The sequence below is a fragment of the Boleophthalmus pectinirostris genome, unplaced genomic scaffold (genome assembly GCF_026225935.1).
Source record: "Boleophthalmus pectinirostris isolate CB_2022bp ecotype Guang Dong unplaced genomic scaffold, ASM2622593v1 HiC_scaffold_9, whole genome shotgun sequence".
Classification (NCBI taxonomy): domain Eukaryota; kingdom Metazoa; phylum Chordata; class Actinopteri; order Gobiiformes; family Gobiidae; genus Boleophthalmus; species Boleophthalmus pectinirostris.
Window position 1 is genome coordinate 23590400 of NW_026571541.1, and position 21600 is coordinate 23611999.

Genomic DNA, 21600 nt, shown 5'->3' on the forward strand with positions numbered 1-21600 from the left:
AGGATGAAAACACAAGGTTTTCCTACCCAAAAGGTGTACAACTTGATGATGAAAATAAAACCACTATGCGCTGTCTTCGTCAAATTAAAAAATATTTTATCTATTGTTAATTTGTAAGAAAGAGCTGTGCTAGTGGACAAACATGTATACACGTGAATACTGGCAAAATGTAAAAGGGTTTGTGAGAGCTAGGCACAACTTAGACAGATTTGCATACCTCTTTCCCCCCTATTCAGCTTGAAAATCAGGTACCTCAGTGTTCAAAACCTGTCTATTTTTAAACACTTGGACAGAGTCGAATTGATGGGACTGCAGCTTTATATCTCTGCATCTATGCATCAGGAGAATATAGTACATTTACCATTAAGACTGATATGAAGAGATGAAGAGTCAGAATTGCATATTATTTCTATGAATGTTTCTGAATGTTTCTCAAAAGCTGTAAGAAAGAAAAATCACTTGTACTGACAAATCTTCCCATCTGACAAGGCCTGAAACCAGTGATATTCACCTCTCTTAGCTCAGTGGCCATGTGCTTTTCACTTCTTTGCCCCTCTGCTCAAAACTCAGTTTCTCCTATGGCAGAGTGTCTGTGCGTGGGAATGTGTGTAAACTACCGCTATTGCCTGCTGACATTTGTCTTTGTATCTCATCCAGTCACCCACCTTTTCTTGACTACATTCTCCCCCCTTTCTTTACTACATTTTGATTTTCTAGACAATTTTCAGTAGCCATAAAAAACAGTGTGTATCCATTCAAGAAATCTTAGTATACACATTATTAATAAGACATTCATCATCTTTAAGCTCAGTTCTAAACACACAAACACTGAAGTCAATTCATGTGCTTTACAAATGCGTGCATGTTTTATTCACTTTGCCACCATCCTGCAGAGCTACGATTCCCCAGTCACACTCAATCAGGCGGCTGGGTGAAGTATGTTGCCCAAGGACACATGGCAGTATGAATTGAAAGAAGTTTAATATTTTGTTAGGTATAATTACTTTTTATATCAGTTTGTCTTGGGAGTACCAAGACAAATCAACAGCATGTATTAGATTTGATCGCTGACCTTTCTGCTGCTCAGACAGACCTCAGACTATTTGGATCTATGGTGTCATGCAGCGGGTGCAGCCCCATGCAGGGCCAAACAGTGCTATCATCAGGCTCCAGCCCTGACTGTGGATCAATCTGTGGCTCCCCCATGGCACATAATAAAAGGATTTGGATATTTATGGGAATAAATGCCTCAAGTCTGTGTTTAACACACTGTTGTAGTCACAGTACTGCTGGAGACAGTGGGTGTGAAGTGAGACTGACAAAAACAGAGAAAGAAAGACAAAAATACAAAAGACTAACAGGCAATTACAGTGAGTTAAGACAATAACCTCCAATCAGTTCCCTCACATCTTAAAACAGTGCAAGTATTTTTAATCCATTACAGAATATGTGACTCAACACTACAATTTATGAACCTTACATCAACAAAACAATATGTTACACATATTCTTATACCTCTTCTGTTTGTAATGTTTCTTCCCTGTCTTGAGACCAAATAGACTGTGAGCAGACAGAAGTGAAAAGTGAAGAAAGTGAAAGTTAATCTTAAAGAACGCACCATTACCAGAAGAAGAAACATCTTTTACTGCTGAACTGTTCAATCCTTTGCTTTAGTGAATTGCCCTACTCCCTCTGTCACTGTGACACTGTGAACAGGAAAACCAAAAGACCAAAGATACTTGATCATATGGCTTATTTAGATAAATGTCTCGTCTAGATACAATATAACCACAGCCCACTGCTGCCTGCCTGTGGCTGTCAGAAAGTATGGAGCCTATAGAGTGTACTGTGTGCACTAGTAAAACAAATAACCTGAGACAGATGTGTGGAGATCAATGCTCAGAGCGTAGGAAACGCTGCCACAGCAGCAGTCCTCATGAGGGTACAGTGTGTTCTGTATGTACTGTTCATATACAGTACACTGATACTCACAGTCCAGGAGCACATCTCAAACATGTGTCTAATGCCTTCTTACCAGATCACTACATGTTATGGTTAAAACTAAATCACCAATCATTCATATCAAAATAACTGATCTTAATGACATTGTAGCTCACTCTGGTTCTGTCTCTCCACATGTCTCAAAGCCCAAGGCCGTTGTCATGGTTTCAAGCCCACGCTCAACCTGCTGTCTGTGCTTTTTGTCTCATTAATGCACACTGGATTTTAAATATACACACATACACCTTTCTATTCTGTATTCAATTAACATGGGGCGCCCTGTCTCTAAAATTACTGAAACTCATGTTTGCATAATATGCCAATGCTGTCTGCCGCTGTGCTGCCTTAAGCAAAAAAGCTTTACAAAACCACTTTTAAAGACCTATGAAAACTTTATTTCAGAAAAAAAAAAAATTAAAACAGGAAGGTCCATTGTGATTTTTTATGTAAGATACAGATTTCCTTTTTTAACATTTTGCCATAACTTTCTGGTACTCTGGTTGTAGACTACATACTCTATCACTAAGCAATTCATGGACCTCAGAATTATGAAACATTAGGATAATTGCCATTTTTTAAAATTTGTTTTTTGGGGGGTCCTCAAAACATTGCATGTAACAGGAAGCTGAAATCCATGAATAAATAATACAGTTCAAACCCTGCACATTAGTATGATTGTAGAATTTATTAGCCAAAATTAGATGAGTGACTCTGAAGACACCAGGTCACTTTTGTAATTAAATGTCTGAGTTGTGTAATGACATGCCACCGACCTCAGCCCACCCACTCTTTTGCTGCCATGGCAACTTGGCAGAAATTCGAGATGAGCATCTGCTGCTTACAACCATACATTGTGAGTGCACACGACAAATGCACATCCACACGCAGCAGTGGACCAACAAAAGTGACACCAGTAATGAGCCCGACTGACAAGGCAAATATGAACTCTGACAGCTCCAGGGAAAAGACCTTAACAATATCTGAATAAATACAAATATGTAACATTTCTGGTGGAGGGTCTGTCACCAACTTATATATATTTTATATTGGGGGATACATGGGGATAAGCAGATGGCGCCACTAGGCCAAGGCGCAGGTCAAATCTCTGGACTGGCACTTAAAACATATACAATTTAATGTACACACAAACACAAGATAGATGTGTCCAAGTCATACTGCGGAACATTTTGCAAATAAAAGCAATAGCATCGCCATGGAGACAAGGAGGTAGCAGAGTGTCCACCAGAAAAGTTATAAGGATTCCCAGCTGGCATCACACTGTATGTACAACTAACTTATGCGATTTTGTTAGTATCAACACTTGTGATTGGTGAAACTGAGCAGTTATACAGGCGGCATAGTGGCTTGGGCAGAAGCCAGCACCAAACAAGCCAAACCAAACACAGAGATGCCGACAGACTATTTTGTTTTTGAAAAATGTGCAGAGGGAAGTGCTTTTGTGGACGGGTAAGACGCCTGTGCTTTTCTCTCAACTGGATTTCACTTTTTTTTTTACTTTTTATTTATTCAGTTTTTCAAGTTTTGTGTAACAAACAAATACAAAGCTTAGGGCACTGTTTCACTGCAATAAGAATGTAGAAGTCAAGTCTCTTTTTGTTTATATTTCAACCATTTTCTCCAGTGTTTAATGAAGGAATGTCCTATGAGGCATAGAAATAAAGTCAGTCGTTCCATGGAATGTATTTCTTGTATAATGTCTAGCCATTAATTCACTGACGGTGGTGCTATTGCTTTTTTTGATGCTGATGTGAGAATCTTAAAAAGGCATCTGTTAGCTTTTTCAATCACCTCTCCAGGCAGAAGGTCTAACAAAAATATCTTCGGGTCCTTGGGGACAACATAAGTCAAGCTCATATCTGTTTTTTCAAACACACTGTCCCAGAATTATTTTAATTTTGTACATTTTGTAATCTGAGAGTGATTCCCGTTTGAATAGCCAGACTGTCTCCAACAATGACAATCAAACCCTACTACTCTAGCAGTAATTTGGGGAGTAATAAAGAATCGTATAAGATGCTTCCACCCGAATTCCCTCCATCTTTTTGAGCAAGTTGTTGTTAGTGTGTGCTGCACATCAGCAAAAACTGGTCACCCTCTGATAAAACAATATTCAGCTTCTCTTCCCATTTAGATTTAACACAAAATATGTTGTTACCCTTTTGTTTTTGCAGCCCTTTATAAAGTTTAGAGACAGAACTGCTGGCAGAATTTTATAAGCATCTGTAAATACTTTTAGAAAACCAATATTACTGTTATCATCTTGGCTTATTTCTGTGCTGTAAAAATGACATACTTATATAAACAAATCTGTGTTATCCAAATTGAATTCTGTTTTCAAATGATTTAAAAGTTTTTCCCTTCATAAACGTGTACAAGGCCGTTAAACCTTTTTCTCAACTGGATTTAAGTTTTAACTGTTCTGCTGTCGTGACACTTTGACCAATCAACGTGATGTATTATTTTAATATTCCGATCAAGGGTTCTGATCACTTTCAGCAGGAGCCATCGCAGAATTATATGTTGAACTCTATTCAGAGAGCTACACATATCAATCTGGTGAGAGCCAGCTTAGCTCTGTCCCTAAACAAAAAAGTGAGGGTTAACATTAGAGATGTAACGATATCCAAGGCTCATGATACGATATCGTCATGGTATGAACCTCACGGTACGATATTTATTGTGATATTGGGGGAAAGCTCATGATATGGTGGGGAGGCTCATGTTTGGGGATGTAATAATATCCATCTCTTTTGGTACAATATTTTCATGATATACATCTCACGGTATGATATTTTCTGGAGCCTAATATGCTACTTTTTCCTCTTAAAATGACTTGACAAGATTTAATTCAAAGATCTAAGACTTGAAAGTGCTTAGAACTGTTATTTGTTCTTGTAGTCCACATTGAAATGGAGCCAAGGATCATGGTCTGTGTAGTTCCATCTTTCTTTTTTAGCTATTGCTGCATCACAACTCTTAATTTAAACAAAGAGACTTGTAATTCGATATATTATGATGGTCCATGATATTATTGTGAGAAATTTGATGATACAATATCACGATATTTCGGTTATTGTTACATCCCTAGTTAACGTTTATGGAAACAACATAGACATTAAAACCAGATAGCTGCAGATATCTGTGTCAAAAAGATTATAGTGATAAGCCTAAATAGCATTATAGCAGTCCCAGTATTAACCCAGCATAGATCTGCTGGAATGGTGTCAGAGAGTTGACAGAGACACATGCTGTATATTATGAGTATCTCTCCTGGTCTGGCCTCATCACTTTTTATTGCTCTACACATTAAAGTGTCATCTCTCTTATATCCAATGCTGCAGACATTGTAATATCACCTGCTGAGGTAATACGCCACCGTGGCACCAGCATAAGTCTTTCCAATGGCCTTATTTTTTTGCTTTATCTTTATTACCACTATGGTCCCTCACACTGGCCTCAGACCAAGCCATGTTTTTTTCTACTTTTCTACTCTGTTTGTTACACCATACATTAACTGTGTTACTATGGTTATTTGAATGCTAAAAATACAATAAATGTAGATCTCAATAGGTCCAGAATGAGCTGAATGCAGCACTGGTTCATTGTATACACTGCATAAAAATGACACTGTTCTGGCAGGAGATAAGGGATGTGGTTGAGTTATTTATTATTTCTAAGCAATTTAAATTGGACCCAAGGTTATTCTGGTTTGGCTTAAACCCAGAGAAAAATACATAATCCAAAGGTGAAAATCCTTTATAGACAAAGCGTGCTGAATGCTAAAAGTATTACATTTTATTGGAGGAAAGATCATAGACTGACTGTAAATGAGTGTATACAACAGATGTCTACTCCCGTCCCATTGGAAAAATAACATATGTACGAAGGGCAAATAAGTACAGACAGATTAAGGGGTTGAGCGCTTGGGTTTATTGTTTAACTCTCGAGGCATTGCATTGTATTTCTGATCTGTAATGCAGTAGTTTCTCCTTGTATGTTAATGTTTTTGTTGGTTCATATGCAATGGGCATGCCTTACACGGTAATTGAATCATTTTGTGGGTTTGCCTATTTCATATTTATTATATTCTTGTACTATAGTGTCTGCTACGCTCTCCATTGGCCCATTATTTCTTATTCTTGTGATCACATGACCACTCACATGGTTTTTATGTATTTATTTAGGAACCTTTGCGCCCCTTTTTCAATTCCTATGGCCTCATGAAGACCAGCCAGTCCGAAACACAGAGCGTCCCTCCTCATTAAGATATAAATCTAAGCAGTGCCTCGGGTTTGTACCTGGCCCATTCGACAAAGCTATGGTGAGCACTTCATTATGTTAAGAAATAATTAGAGATCTTTCACTGATTGCATAATGGCGAGGATTGTGTGACTGTTTCTCTTGGGGTGCGTTTAGCCTTGTCACAATAACAAATTTTGAAGCACGATATACTGCTATAGAGAAATATTGGGGGAGAAAAAATTAGGGCTGTATCAGTAACCAAAATATTGTGATCGTCAAAAGAGTCTCAATAATATCATGGGCCATCACAGTGTATCAAATCACATGTTTCTTTGCCTAAATTCATTGTTATGGTGCAGCAACAGCTAAAAAAAACAGACGATCTATATCGAAACAGCACTTCTAAGCACTTTTAGTGTTTAAGTCTTGTCAAGGCATTTTAAGAAGAAAAAGTAGCACATTTACAATTTTGTTTGCCTCCACAAATCACAAATCACCATACCATGAGATGTATATCATGAAAATATCGTACCATGAGATTTGGATATCATTACATCTCTAATTGCAATAAACAGTAATATTTAAACAACTTTATGCCTCTGACACAAAGCAGAATAATCCCAGTAAACTTTTAACTCCACTGTATCATTAAAAGGCAAGAGCTGCAACAAATAAATAGCAGAATGAACCAATAATTAGCTACAAGTTTTTTTATTCAACTCTCTACATCTTAAATTGTACCTTATTACATAAAATAGCAAAACAAATTCCCACTATTACAGAGAAAATGTACACACCATAAATACTGAGTCCCAAAATATGTTGTTAAAACTTTTATACACTGAACGATAAATTGATAAAGTAATTAGCATGAAAGGGGTTTTCATACTTTAGCCCTGAGGGTGTAGTCCAAGTTTACTTTTGGGTTTAATCCCAGTTTAGTAGTCCCAGTTTTGATGTTATGTCAGCACAGACTTGCAATATAACTTTCCAATTTGCAGTTTTATGGATCATTTCACAGGCCATTTATGTTTGTGAGATACACTCGATCAAAACATTTATGGTTCTGTTATTACACATTTCTGATGGATTGACATAATATCTGCAAAAATATTGGTATCAAGATAGACATACCTGGAGTTTTGTTTTTTCATTCACACATTTGTGTAATCCTGTCTGCATCTCCAAAAGCTCTAAAATGCTCTATTTCACTTTGTGATGTCATGAAATGGTACTTTATTTCAGTAGAGACTGGCAATTCCAAACGATTCTTGTGAAGGTGTGTGGAGTTTAAAAACACAGTAGAGCAATTCCTGTATTATCATATGACATCACAAGGTGGCACAGAGTGTTTTTTGTTTGAGAGAAGACTTCAGCCTAAATATGCAGGATTTGTGTGTTAAACATGTGAATGACACAAAATACGACTCCAGGACTTTGCCCTGATGAAGACCATCTTGCTGGTCAAAACGCGTTGGCGTCCCTTCATGCAATAAAGGACTTTTAATATATTCAGTCGGAGTACCTCATGTTTGTACCATGCCCACTTTTACATTTGCCAGTAAGGGCAACTATCTGTTTTAAGACTACTAGTTTAACCCTCATGGAGCACCTGTACTGTTATTTTTTAATTCTTTTATGACCCAGTGAAGCGCTCTACCTCTTTTTTTTTTCATCTGACAACTCCAGGTATGTTTGTGATGAGGAAACAACATTATAACACACATCAGTGTGAAGGAAATTTATATTGTGGAAAGATTTCTCTCCATCTGTAAATGAATGTGAATTCTACACGAGATGAGATCTCCGCAGTAAAATGTTGATTGATTAAATTAAAATAGTGATTAGTTTATCTTTTAGAAACACATTTGCTCTTGTAACTAAAACGCATTTGGTTTGTTAGAAAGACCCTTCAATGTAAACACTTCTGTTCCCTTTTGCTTGCTAATCTTGTCAGGAAGTGACAAATGCGTGAATATGGATGGAAGTCAGGTCAAGCAAATCTGGCCACACCTTAGTAGGAGTCATCACCTTCACACTTTGAAATGTATAGGACCTCTGGTCATCTCAGGCTTTATAAACTTGGTGCTTTGTAACATTCAGAGTGCAATGGAGTAGGTACATACTGCTGGTTAAGACGCCCTGTCCATATCTGCTGTAACAAGAATAAACCTTAGTCTATATTAAAAAACTCATCCGGCTTCGCACATGGATGAATTATTTATCATCAAGAGATATTAAATTTTTTCCACAAAATTCAGAAAACAGGCCATTACATCCTTTACATACAAGTGCAATTATTTTATCAATCACTGTAAATTTGTGTATTATTTGATTTGAGTTATAGGATAAAGTGAAGCCTTGTAGCTGGAGTTATGAGAGCCTTTTCAGAATTAACATCTTTAAGTGGCAACAATCAGAGCCAGTCTTTCTTGCATAAGATAATAATCGTCCAGTGGCTAATAGATGGTCGTTCACAGCTATTCTCTTTTTACACAGCAGCCATAATTACACTGGTTGGTCTCACATGCAAACACCCACACACACACATACACACGCACACACACACACACACACACACACACACACACACACACACACTGCCAACGTCCCTGCTACTAGTCTGGATGTTTGACAACTCAGATTAGCGAGGCGAGGTGCAGCTAATGCCCACTAACAAGAGATCCAGCTTATCGCCCACAGAATGTTACAGGGGAGAGTTAGTAAAAGTAGGATCAGACAAAATTATCACTGGATTATTTGAGATGTCATCAAATTCTGATTTTAGTGTTGGAATGAAACTAACAGAGCAGGGAGTGCTTCGTAATGTCAAGTCAAGTCCCTCAATAACTGTAATGGCTTGTGTCCTTAAAATAGTTTGCGCTGACGTTCTACGATTTAATAAATTTCAGATCAGGCAAGGGTCTATTTAACATACAATGAGGTATACTTGAGATATACTTTTTGATTGCAAAAGTTCAAATGCAGAAAATTTAACCAGGTTATTGTTAGTGAGGCTACATTTATATGATGACGGTCTGAACAGAAGACAGAAAAGTAGCGTTGCATCTTCACTTTTTATTCCATGTTTAGACAAGCATTTTTGGGAGGAAATTTGCATGCATACGGTGATGCAAAAGTGTGTGGAATTTGATTGGGAATGCAAGTCAGGCGGCTCGGTGGTGACGCTCTGTGGTGATGTATGAGACGTAAACGCATACACAATGTGAGATGATCTGACCAGAGTTGCATGTTGGGCAGTGTAGACAGAAAAGCTACAGCAGAGCATATTGGACCTTTCCACTTCAGAGGGTGGTTTTAAGCCCTAAAAACGCAGTCACCATCTAAACAAGGCACTTCCGCTAAAATATTTTGTCGTTTTTACCTGCAAGTGTTATGTTGTAAACAGGTCCTGAGAGATTAGACTGATCAACCTGTTAAAGGTTTTACTGTATATTAAGCAAAATGGATTCATATGAGATTTAAGCCATGTTATAAAGTTGTTATATCATCAAACATACCTGGGATTGTGCTTTGTTTCATTCACATGTTTGAGTAACTCTTTATTATTGGTCTGTCGACATACCCATAGCTCAAAATGCTCCAAAATGTTCCACCTTTTCATGTCATCAAGTGTTGTTTTCAAGTTAACAGCTACCTTTTACCATTTGTTCAGAAGAGATTAATCAGTCAATAAGCAATTTCAAAACTGAAATGATCCAAATGATTCTTGTGAAGGTGTATGGAGTTTAAAATCACTGTAGTGCACTTCCTGTATTACCATACGACATCACAAGGTGGAACAGATCTCAGCCTAAAAATTCAGGGCTTGTGTGTTAAAACATGTGTGAATGGAACACAACAAAAGTCTAGGGATGTTTCTGATGAGGAAACAAGATTATAACAGATCAGAAAATTGCGCAAACTCAATTCAGCTCACGTTTGTGTTTGAAATAACTTTTTTTTTCAAACTATATGGAAAAAAAAAACTAAATTTGTCCTTTGTTAATTCGTACTGAGGAAGAATACATAAAATTTTGTGCCAGTTTTTGTTTCATATGGATAGAGCCAGAGATAATTACCATAAAACAGGGTAAAACATCTGGTTTTTGACAGAAATACCACGGAAATATGTCCTACCCTCCAAGTCAGTTTTAAAATATGGTTTAGTTTACAATGTTCTGATGTTATGTGAGCGCATCCTATTTTTCACACACTGAGAGGAAGTAAAATGTTCTTAAACGTCCTCTATATGCAGCAAGTCACAGGTTTTAACTAAGCAACGAAATAAAAAATCATGATCACAAACTTTTTTTCTCTCGCTCGGCCGCTTTCACCGCGCGTCTCTCTCTTTCTGTACTTCTCACTCGCTGGCTCGCTTGCTCGCTCTGTTGCCATGGTAACAAACAGTGCGGGGGCTGAGATGCGGTACACATGACACCCGTCTAACCAAACACGCCAGAAGAGGGAGGAGACGGGGGGCTTGGAAGTAAATGAGAGTTCGGGGGTGCCAATTCAAGATGATGGGTATTGGGCATTATTGTTTATATGGTGAGAAAATTCAAAATACTGTTAAACATTGGATATTTGAAAAAAAAAAAAAAAAAGAAATAAAAATATATTCAGTAATTGCTTAAAGGGAAAAAATGCATTTGATTAGGGCTGGGTGATCACATTTTTTCCATTAAAGTCTGAACTGTGCTCCAAACCACATGTTTTACTGACACAAGATTGGCTCTAGGCAATCTTGATCTTGTATCTCTCAGCCCAACATTTAATTTACAATTTGAAACAGCAGGAACAACATTTGACCTTTCATAAAAGTAGCCAACTATAATACAAAAATATGCTAAAGTAGATGGAGTAGAAGGAGCATTTGCAAGCATCTTTTTTGTTGTTTTTTTTAAAATAGTAACAGAATCAAGTTTCACATTTTACCATTGTGACAACACTGCAAAACAATATGTACATGCCAAATGGATTAGTCCTTCTTTAATCAAATGAACAAAATACACCTGAATGTGTGAACGTGATAGATGAGACTAGGCTTCTGGCAGCTCCACGCTCTATGATTTTAATAAGTGTTCAAAGATGCCATCTGGTCTGGAGCCTGTCTGGGGCAGGTGCGTGTGAAAACCTGTTGTTCGATAATGGATTTAGATGAGTTTGATGAAGGGGAAAGTATCCAGGGGATTTTGTTTTTTTCTGGAAAGTCTGTGTCAAAACTTCAATTAAAGGATTTCAGTCATTCGCTTTCTTGCTGTGTCACAAGAACACTTAGCAACAAGAATGTGAGCCCCAAACCAGCACTTAACCATTTTATACCTCTCATTATCATATTTTTAAAGAAGCATTTTGTAACATTTCTTCTACTACCTGCTTGTCTTCATTGAGCCCGACTGGCAGTATGGCATTACACATATTTATCTCCAAGGAGAAAAGCAGGTGACGCCACCAGGCCAATCTAAATTAAAGTTTTTGAGGTATTTATTAGCAATTAAACACACTTACATTAAATGCCACGCTGTGGACCATCCCAGGCAAAGCTATAACAACTTAATAGCCACAAGCAGGTGGCAAACCTCCCACCACACAGAGCATGTACCTTTAAAACCCCATCTTTTTTGTTGTTGTTGAAACAGCTGATAATGTGAGGTATTTCTCAGTTGTTTCACAGTTCATAATAATTATAATTACTTATGACTTGTTCACTGTCAGAGGTAAATTAAAGGTCAGTTGATTTTCTTGCTGATTTAATTACAGAAAATTACACATGTGAAGGTTAAATATCAGTTGCATTAATACAGAAATCGCACAAATTCTGAAATGGGGTTAAAATATGTGAAGAGGCTTAAGCAAATCAATAGTAGATACTTTTCTGAGCAGGTACATTCTGTGACATTTTTCGGGGTTATAGGATTAGTAAAATGAAGGTAAATATGCTTATTATTATGTATTGAAAACAGCATTTTGTTGCATAAATACAGGAACTTAAAGGAACTGTAATGCTTACTGTTTTAAAAGAGATAACACAATCACAGTTGAACCTGGGTTATCAGTGCCTTTACCTGCAGATAGGACACATACATATAATTTTCTATAGACAGGCCATAGCTCACATGAAAGCTTAGAACCTAAATTGTTATCATTATTAAAAGCTATATTTGACAGGTCAACTTTAACAAATTAAAGAAACTGTATGCTGCCTGCACTCTTACAGTTTTGAAAATGTTAGTACAATCACAACGGAAACTGGGTTGCCAGTGTCTTAACCTGCATATAGAGGACACATACAAGTTTTTCTCAATATCAGCATATGGTCAGGCCATGCCCAGAATCTCCAAAACTCTAATCAAACTGAATTATTAATTTAAATTCTAATAATAGGCAGAGGGGGAAAGCGTTCAGTCATACAAATAATGGATTACACAGTGAATATTTCCTCGGCATGTGCACATGCGTGTTACTGTGTATATTTGAGCTGCCCGGGAGGTGATGTAACATTCACTTTAATCCCACAGTGTAAATCTGAAAATGAGCAGCCAAATACCAAACGGGAAGCTCAAAGACGACTATCCGGACTACCAAACCAGCTTGTTGCACCTACACACAAATTCCACATGATTCCAATCCACATATAGGGACACAAATATCACAACCCACTTTTGAAACCTGAACTTGAGCTCCCGTCACTCCTCCACGGCTGTTGGTTCCTGTCTTTATCTTCTGTGTCTGTCTGCGGCCGATGGGTCTGCCTGCCCCTCCTCTCCTCTATAATTCCCAGCACTTTTCCCATTGGAGTGTGCTAAGAGGATAAGGCCATTCCCTCTGAGAGCAGTAAGAGGATGAATATGTGTGTGTAGGTGTCAGTGTGGGCCTCTGTATCCTTAAGCTCATTTTTGGAGATATTGCAAGTGATGTTGTGGCAAAGTTTCCATTTTTATTTTTGTCTGTTGCTTTCAGTTTTGTGAAAGGGTTTGTTCTCAGCTAAGGTTTTCATGTGATTTGTAATAAATGCTGATTAAATTGTTAATAAAATGAAAGATGGAATGTGTTTTATTGGGTTTTAATATGCCTCAAGTCATGTTTTTTGTCTTGTTAAATACATTTGAGAGTATTCACTGACTTATATCAAATACATGCACATACTACTAACCAAAATCAACTTATCTTTTGGAACCCTAGCATAAGAAAATGTTCCCAGTGAGACAAATCAAAAACAACAGTATCTAGTGTTAATGTCAATCAGGAATAGAGCTCAGACTACTGACAAACAGCACAGATCCCTCGACGTATACACATAACCATTCACATAAACACTCAGGCCAGCTGCTATGCTGGATTCATCCAAATATGGTAAGGGATATTTCCATGGCAACAGCAGACAGAAGGGCTGCACACTGGGGCAGGATGATCTCCAGAGGGAGTCTGCTTTTTGACTTTCCATTCAGACTGCTCTTTTTCTCTTGATTCAACAGCAAGGTCCAATCCTTCCACAGTCAGAAATTTAAGAAAACAAATGCATTCTTGTAACTAATCCTTGTAAAGTTATCAATCACAGTATTCAGCTCTGTCAGCAACAAGAGTTCCCCTGTCTCACACAACTATCTCCAAACAACAGGAGAAGTCCATTTGCAAAATATTCACTGCTGAGTTAAACGCTTTGTTATCAATGATTATTCAGTGCTTTGTTTATAGACTTTTTTCTATAGCTTGATGGTTATGGCAGTTACCACAAAGCGGAGCGTGGTGCTAACTAGGTACTGCAGAGTGTTTTATAACATTACCTCTTAGTGAGCAGGAGCTGCGGTGTCCATGACGATGAGGATGGTCAGCATGAAGATGATGATTATGATGATGAAGCTGATGAAGATAATCAGGACGATGATTACAACAAAACCCAACACTTTGATGCTTAATTAGAGCCAGGCAAAGCTGAGGGACAATATAATGAAATCAAAGGAATGTGGGAGCATTTTAATACTAATCAATGGAAGATGTTTCATTTATAATGTGTCAGGACATACTGGGAAACATTATTCATTTCATGTTAATTTGATATTTCAGTACCCCAAATGAGGAATAGGTCTAATTTACTAGACCAAAGACAGAGTATATACATTCACAAATACTGATGGAAATGGAACAAGTATAGGACAATCAAATTATTATTGCTTTAAAAATAATTTTAACACAAAATATGACATAATGATGATGAAACCTCCTGTCTAAAGCTTGTGTAATAGACAGTGCAGTACATGTGTCTGCCCTTACCTCCCGATGAGCAGGAACTCCCCTACTGAGCCCTGGCGCCTCATGGCCATGAGGATGTTGCGGACGGTCATGCCTTCACAGAAACAAGCCACTACTCTGGCCTTAGGCAGATGTGCCCTCAGCCTCTCCAACAGCCGGTCAAAGCTCTGTTCTCCTGCATTGCTCCAGATTTTGCCTGGAGGGAAACACTTGTGATCAGATCTATGTCAGTGAATGGCGTGGTCCTACTGGTTATTGCTTCACTACAATACCCACTCAAATGTTTTATTCTGGATAAGATTTGATGTGACTTTGTTTCTTACCAGAGTGTGCAATGCAGATTCCCTCCTTAGCTGCCATGTCTTTGAATGCCTCCATTCCACTTTCACCATAGTTGCCTAAAACAACAAAAGCAGCTTTATTAAACATTGACCACACACCATAATCCAAAATAGCAGTTTCAAACATTAACTGGTTTAACTAAGTAACGTAGCATTGAAATAGCAGTTTCCCTAATGTGGCACCCAACTCTTTGCCAGAGAAAGTGGGTGACCTGGAATTTATGCTAATGACGGGTTGTACACACTGGCAAAGAATATGACAGGATTTCCCTCTTTCATATTCGTTGCTCTGTTTCATGTGGGCCCCTGACTGTGATGTCTGAAGAGTAGATCAAAAATACATCTTTTTCTTCACTCAATGAGATCATTATCTGTTCTAATGCCCCTGCGTGTGTGTGTGCCATCAATAACACAACTGCAGCCTAATGAGCCGCGATTGATCCATTTAAATTGATAGGAGGTCAAAGGAGAGAAAGTCAGAGAAAACTAATAAATACAAAAGAATGAAAGGGAGTAGAGATGTTTGAAGGGATGCAGTGAAGGTGGGGAGAGGGTCTGAAATCCTTGAATGCTGCCTTTGTGATACAGGGCCAGTGATCAGTGTGTCACAGTGAAGTGTAAAGTCTTGTAATTAGTGTCTGGCTGAGGAGAGAGAGAGAGACAGATGGTGCAGTCCTCCCTTCTCGTGTACACATGGGTATACAGCGCACTCACACTCCTACCAGATCGATAAAGCTTGTAACCTACTTCCCTCTTGTCTCTATAGGGATTTATGTGTTAGGTAGCCGCTCTCTCCCTCCCACCCCAATGTGTCATGTGTCTTTTTCACACTTAATGTTTGTCTAAAAGGCGTGAAATCTGAAAAAAAAATAAAGTAACCAATGTTGATATGGAGAAAGGTTATGATAAAATATACAAATTTGGCGACAAATTATTGATACCGTATCAATATACTGACATAGTATATTGAGTTTTTTATGGTTTATCTTTGGTATATTTTTCAGCTCTACAATTCTGTTGTTTGTTTAGAGAAAGGAAACTAGTTTAGCATTAAATTGGTGCATTTCATACTAAGTTTTACAGTTAGTGTGACAAAGAAATACTGTTGTTAAAATGTATTTGGTTCTTAACAACAGAGGTGGGGACTTGCAAGTCGTGACTTGAGTTTAAGTCAGACTTGAGTCACTATTTTTAGGACTTGAGACGTGACTTGAGAAGCACTTTTAAATTTGAATTCTTTCTATTATGACCGTAATGATTCACAATAATATCTTGTCAAAACATTTAAAATAAATAATAAATTTACATTTCTACAACTCTTACATACTCTATAAATACTCATATAAAAATATACTTAAGTACAATTTATCTTAAAAGTCAAATAAATAGCAAAAATCTAAGCTATATTTGGTATTTTGGTTTAAAGACTCGAAATGAATTGAAGCTCAAAGCAGATGACTTGGACTTGACTTGGATTTGCCTGTATTTGACTTGGGACTTGACTCGGACTTGAGGTCAAAGACTTGAGACTTACTTGAGACTTGCAAAACAAAACAACGACTTAGTCACACCTCTGCATAACAATAATGATACATCACTGTCTTTCTTCATATTGTGAGGGACACTATATTAAAAATCATCCAGTTACCAAATTAATATTTACATTATTTTTTTATGTGGCAACCATCCGCACAAACCTTTCTCCATTCCAGATGAAGAAGTAAGAGCTACTACATTTAATAGCAATTTAATTCGATAAAAGGCTATATCTCACACCTAACATTTAAAGCCATAATTAATCATTATAATTAGGCATTAATTTGTTAATGGTACTAGTAAGCCACTGATAGTCTAACATTACAAAGAAATGTACCATGTCACAGAAATAATTTGTCTCAATTCTGTAAACCTCCCGTATAACACAGTGGTAGGGAGCCAAGAGACTCTGCCTACTCCATTCTGTTCCCATTCACATCCTCTTTTCACTCTTTTGAGATGCTATCACATGCAATTACTGTACAAATCCCCCTTGTTGCCACTTGCTTCCACTGCTCCCTCTTTCAGAACTCAGCCACCTGCTTTTACTGCATATGCCATGTAAAAAGGCTGTTTCAGGTATCCCACTTCCTTCTGACACTCAGCTTTGAAAAGGGATTTTTTCAAGGTATTTCAGATCACTTTCAATGTGTCTTCTGAATTTATGGATTAAAAATGTGTTATCTATTCAAATCAATATGAATAATAGTAACAATAAATCCACAGTAATAATTCAATACCATAGAGCACGTCTCATAATGTGGCCCACGAGAAATAGTCTTCTGACCCAATTTTAAATCATCCCCCTTAGGCAGCCAAGACAGAGAGATTTTCTGCCTTTTTTTTCTGCCAGTTTTCTGTATTGACTCGCTACAATGAAATGTCAATCTATAGGCTACTGTGGGCATTGGATAAGTGGATACAGTGTGATGAAGGAACAAAAAGTAATCTGAAGTGAAAGTCATCTGATGATCTGCCAATAAGTTAACAGCTAATATGACGGAGGGTAACGATCAAAAAGAGTGCTTCATGGAGCACATCAATAATTTCTAATGAGCATGTTTAGGTGACATGCATCAAACACAAGTCAATAGCATCTACAAGGCTTGAGTAAAATAAAAATAAAGAGGACAAAGCAGAGCATAAAGAGTGGATAGGAGTTTTTATGTCTCAGAGCAATGTAAGAGCCACTTTAGAGCACTAATTAAAGTTTCATAAAGAAGACAATTACACTTTTTGGGATATTTAATTGGTATGAAACTATAACAAACGTAGACCATTATTTTACACTTTCTACATTTTAAACTGCAATATTAACTGAAAACAACTTAATAACAGAAGTGGGTCCACTGACATCCTCTTCAAAACTAGGCGAATTTCACCAGAACAGGCAGTGGATTTTCATTTACCCATGTGACAGTCTAGCACCCTTCGTGTATGACCTGGTGTCTGAATCTTTTGACTTGCAAGTCATCAGAAAGCAGTGGATGGAGAGAGTGAAAAGTGTTATATGAGCACTCAAGCCTCAAATGCAGGACAGTAGCGGACTATTGGAAACATGCATGAATCAAAATACAACTCTGAGTAAGTCAACAATGAACGATGTTATAACATGGTTAATCACAGAAGTCAATTTTACAGTCTATCTAAACAACCTTCCCTTTTCTTTATCTACAAATTAATTTTTTGACTTAACCGCACTAAGTATTAAATGTGCACTGTCAAATGCTTTTCTCCATGTAGATGTTATTTCTTTGTCTGGAATGTTTCACAGTTTGGTATTAAACAATTCTATCTCCACAGAGATCAAGCCAGACCTAGTTACAGATCATATCTGGGAGAGGCAACCCCGCTCACAGTCAGAATGCCTGTTTTTCTAGATCATTTTGAGCCATAAAACCACCTGTAATTGAATAAATATAAGGTAGAGCTGTTTAATGTTATACTTCCAGGCAGAGCAATGACACATCCATAGAAACAAGCAGGTGTCTGACCCCCAACCAAAAAGTTACATAGTGCACCTTTAAGGTATGTCTGCTCTAGTGTCTGTGTTTCACATTCACAACGCTCACATTGTGTATTTCTTCATCTTTAACAAACTATTTTCCCCATCCTCCTCCTCCTGTGAGCCTCTGCTGTCTGCCGCTCTATTAGCTCAGTTGCGTTTGAGTGATTGTCTTTAAGAAGGCAGCTGCCGCCCTCGAAGGTTGTTACAAGGTCAAACCCTCTGAATGAGAACAGAACTCACAGGGGTGAAGACATCCAAATACTAAGCCATAGCAAAGGAACTGAAGGAGCAAATTACTGCACAAAATTCATTCTCAGCTATTGTTGTGAATGGCTCATCTGAGTTACATGACTAGAAATACTTAATATTCTTTTTTTCTCTTTGGGGTAACTTATAACTTTTGATCTGCTTTTACTGTTACTATGACCTTTAGACAGGATACATCCTTCATAATCTAATAATTGTGTATGTCTGTGTACATACAACATCCAAAGAAAGGTGGCATGATTTGTTTACATCCGTGCTATAGTGACCCACTTTCTCAACTCCCCAATAAGCCAATGCTTGCTTTTGCTACTATAAAAACAGAAGTCATACCACTAGGCAATGCCAAAGCCAAGTAATTATAATATTAAGTAATAGCCTGTGTAATGTTTATTAGGGACTAGAACAGACAAAACTAGATCACTTCAATTTACTCCTATATAGTATATGCAACTATAGTAGAGTGCAATTAAAATGGAGCCCCAAAAAATGTTTCTCCAAAATAAACAGGAATTGAACAATACCAACAAGAGCAGATTTGATGAAACACATTATTATAAAGATGACATTAAGCTTACCTTCTGTGTTAATGGCAGACACATAACTCCAGTTGTATCTCTTCACAATGTCCACCATAGCTCTTGCTTGCTGCATGTCTGAAGGCACTACTCTCATGAAGTACTTGTAAAGGCTCTGAGAAAAAGCACATATTTTATTTGAATTGAATCAGAAGGAATATTTAAAATGCCATTCCTGGGGTCCGCCACCATTTTCCACAGTATGACGTAAATTTATCTATGCCCATAGAAATAGAGAGCTGGTAACGCGACCAGACCAAGGCTACATTTATATGATGACACTCTGAACAGAAGATGCAAACGTGACGCTGCATCTTCACATTTTATTCCATGTTTAGATGACCATTTTCGGGAGGAAATCTGTATGCATACGGTGACGCTAAAGTGTGCAGAATTCGATTGAGTATGCATGCCAGGCAGCTAGGTGGTCATGCGAAGTGGTGATGTATGTGACGTAAACACGTATGCGACGTAAGCAGATCTGACCAGAGTTTTGCGTCTTGGGCAGTGTAGACGAGAACGCTATGGCGGAGCATATTCAACTTTTCAACTCTGAAGGGTGGTTTCAGATTTTTGCATTTTTAAGCCCCAAAAATGCCGTCACCGTCTAAATGAGTTCGTATAAACAGGCCCCAAGTTGGACAGATGAGCCCACTCACAGTAAGAATTCATGCTTAGGTATTTTCAATGAATAAGATGCCTTTAAATTAATTATTTATGCCATAATGTGGTACATTTCAGGGTACACAATAATATGTCCATGGAGACAAACAGGTGGTGGACCCTCAGTCAGAAAAGTTACGTCGTGTGCCTTTTATCAGCCTGTGTCTAACCTTGTCGCTGAGGTCCATACTGGTGGCAGAGTAGGCAATCTGTGGTATGTTGAAAAGCTGGAGCAGATTCTGGACTTGGATGGCCACAGAGCTTGAACCGGGTCCAATCAGTCCCACGATGGGCTTCTTTCCTCTCATGGGGGTTGCTGAAGGGTCAGAACACTTCATGGGTCCTCCTCCACCTCCTCCCCAGTTGCTCCCGCCCCACTCCTCTGCCTCATCCGACGACACCAAGGAATCTCGGATGAATTCGATGCTTTGCTCCAGGGCCACAGCTGAGTGCCAGCAGGAGTCTCGGATTTCGCAGCCCAGACTGATGTTGGGGAGGATCTGCTGGTCGGCATTGATGCGATCTAAAGTGTGCATCATGGCCTCGACGCGCTGGATGCCATACTGCTCCCGGACTGCACCACACTTACGTTCATGTACCTGGTGAAAAAGTTGACAGTAGTATTATTAAAAATATATGAACTATTACTAGGGATGTAACAATAACCGAAATACTGTGATATCGTATCGTCAAAAGTCTCACAATAATATCATGGGCTGTCACCATATATTAAATTACAAGTTTCTTTGCTTAAATGCATGGTTTTATAGAAACAACATCTTATAAACACAGGCAACTACATATCCAATGATTCATTTCAGTGCAGACAAGATGAAGAAATATATTTTTGACTTGAATTTTTGGGATTAGGACAAAAATAATTCACACCAAAATCTTGTCAAGGTATTTTAAAAGCAATAAAGTGTCACATCTACAATTATATTAGACTCTTCAAAATATCACAATAACTATTGTACTGTGAAATGAATATTGTGATAATATCCTACTGTGAGATTTGGATATTGTTACATCCCTAACTATTACCACAACCTAAATACATAAATAAAGAGAAAATGCATATTCTATACAATTTCATCCCTGTAATTATATGATATTTCGGTGATATTGTCATATAATGATTCAGTGCACTGACACTTTTCCTCAACCAGTCCTATTGGGGTGAGAAGAGGATATAACCAAGACATATTGTGAACCCTCAGAAGAAGCAAATATAATGTCAATGTAATGTAATAAAAAAAAAATCCTGATGATTTTTTAAATGTGCATAATGGTATAGGAAACGTTTTGTTAGTGTGTTCAATAAAATAAATTAAGAAGTAAAAATGTTGAGAAAGAAGATATCAAGAATTTTGTATTAAATACTTGATCCAGAATTTCACAATCCTACATGTCTACAATCCTAAAAAAGAACAACTTGAAACAGTCACTAGCAGAACTGTTTGAATATTGTATTGTAGTGGAGCAGCATAAAGCAGCCATGTCATTTATCAGGCAGCACTGCAAAGACACTCACCTTGTCAGCAGGTGGTTGATGATGAACGGAGAACAAGGCTCCGATTATGATATCACCAGGGATGTGAGCTACAACCCTCCTTTCATTTGACTGGGCAGAGTGGCTTCCTTCAGGCACAATCCAGACGCACAAAAACAACAGTAGCCAAATTGCCATCAT

At 37.8% G+C, this 21600-nt stretch overlaps 1 protein-coding gene across 2 annotated transcripts in view; it reads right to left on the minus strand.

The window, feature by feature from the left end:
• grm5b (glutamate receptor, metabotropic 5b) overlaps window positions 1-21600 on the minus strand; it is a 29734-nt gene extending 8134 nt beyond the window's left edge. Inside the window, exons 1-5 of one of the 2 annotated variants that reach the window (XM_055166977.1) lie at window positions 21442-21600; window positions 20078-20506; window positions 19245-19359; window positions 14841-14915; window positions 14539-14713 (exon numbers count right to left, since the gene is read on the minus strand). In XM_055166977.1, coding sequence (XP_055022952.1) covers window positions 14539-14713; window positions 14841-14915; window positions 19245-19359; window positions 20078-20506; window positions 21442-21600 — 953 coding nt within the window. Of the gene's footprint in view, window positions 1-14538; window positions 14714-14840; window positions 14916-19244; window positions 19360-20077; window positions 20507-21441 lie in introns of those variants that run through there. The other variant, XM_055166978.1, reaches the window with a different exon arrangement.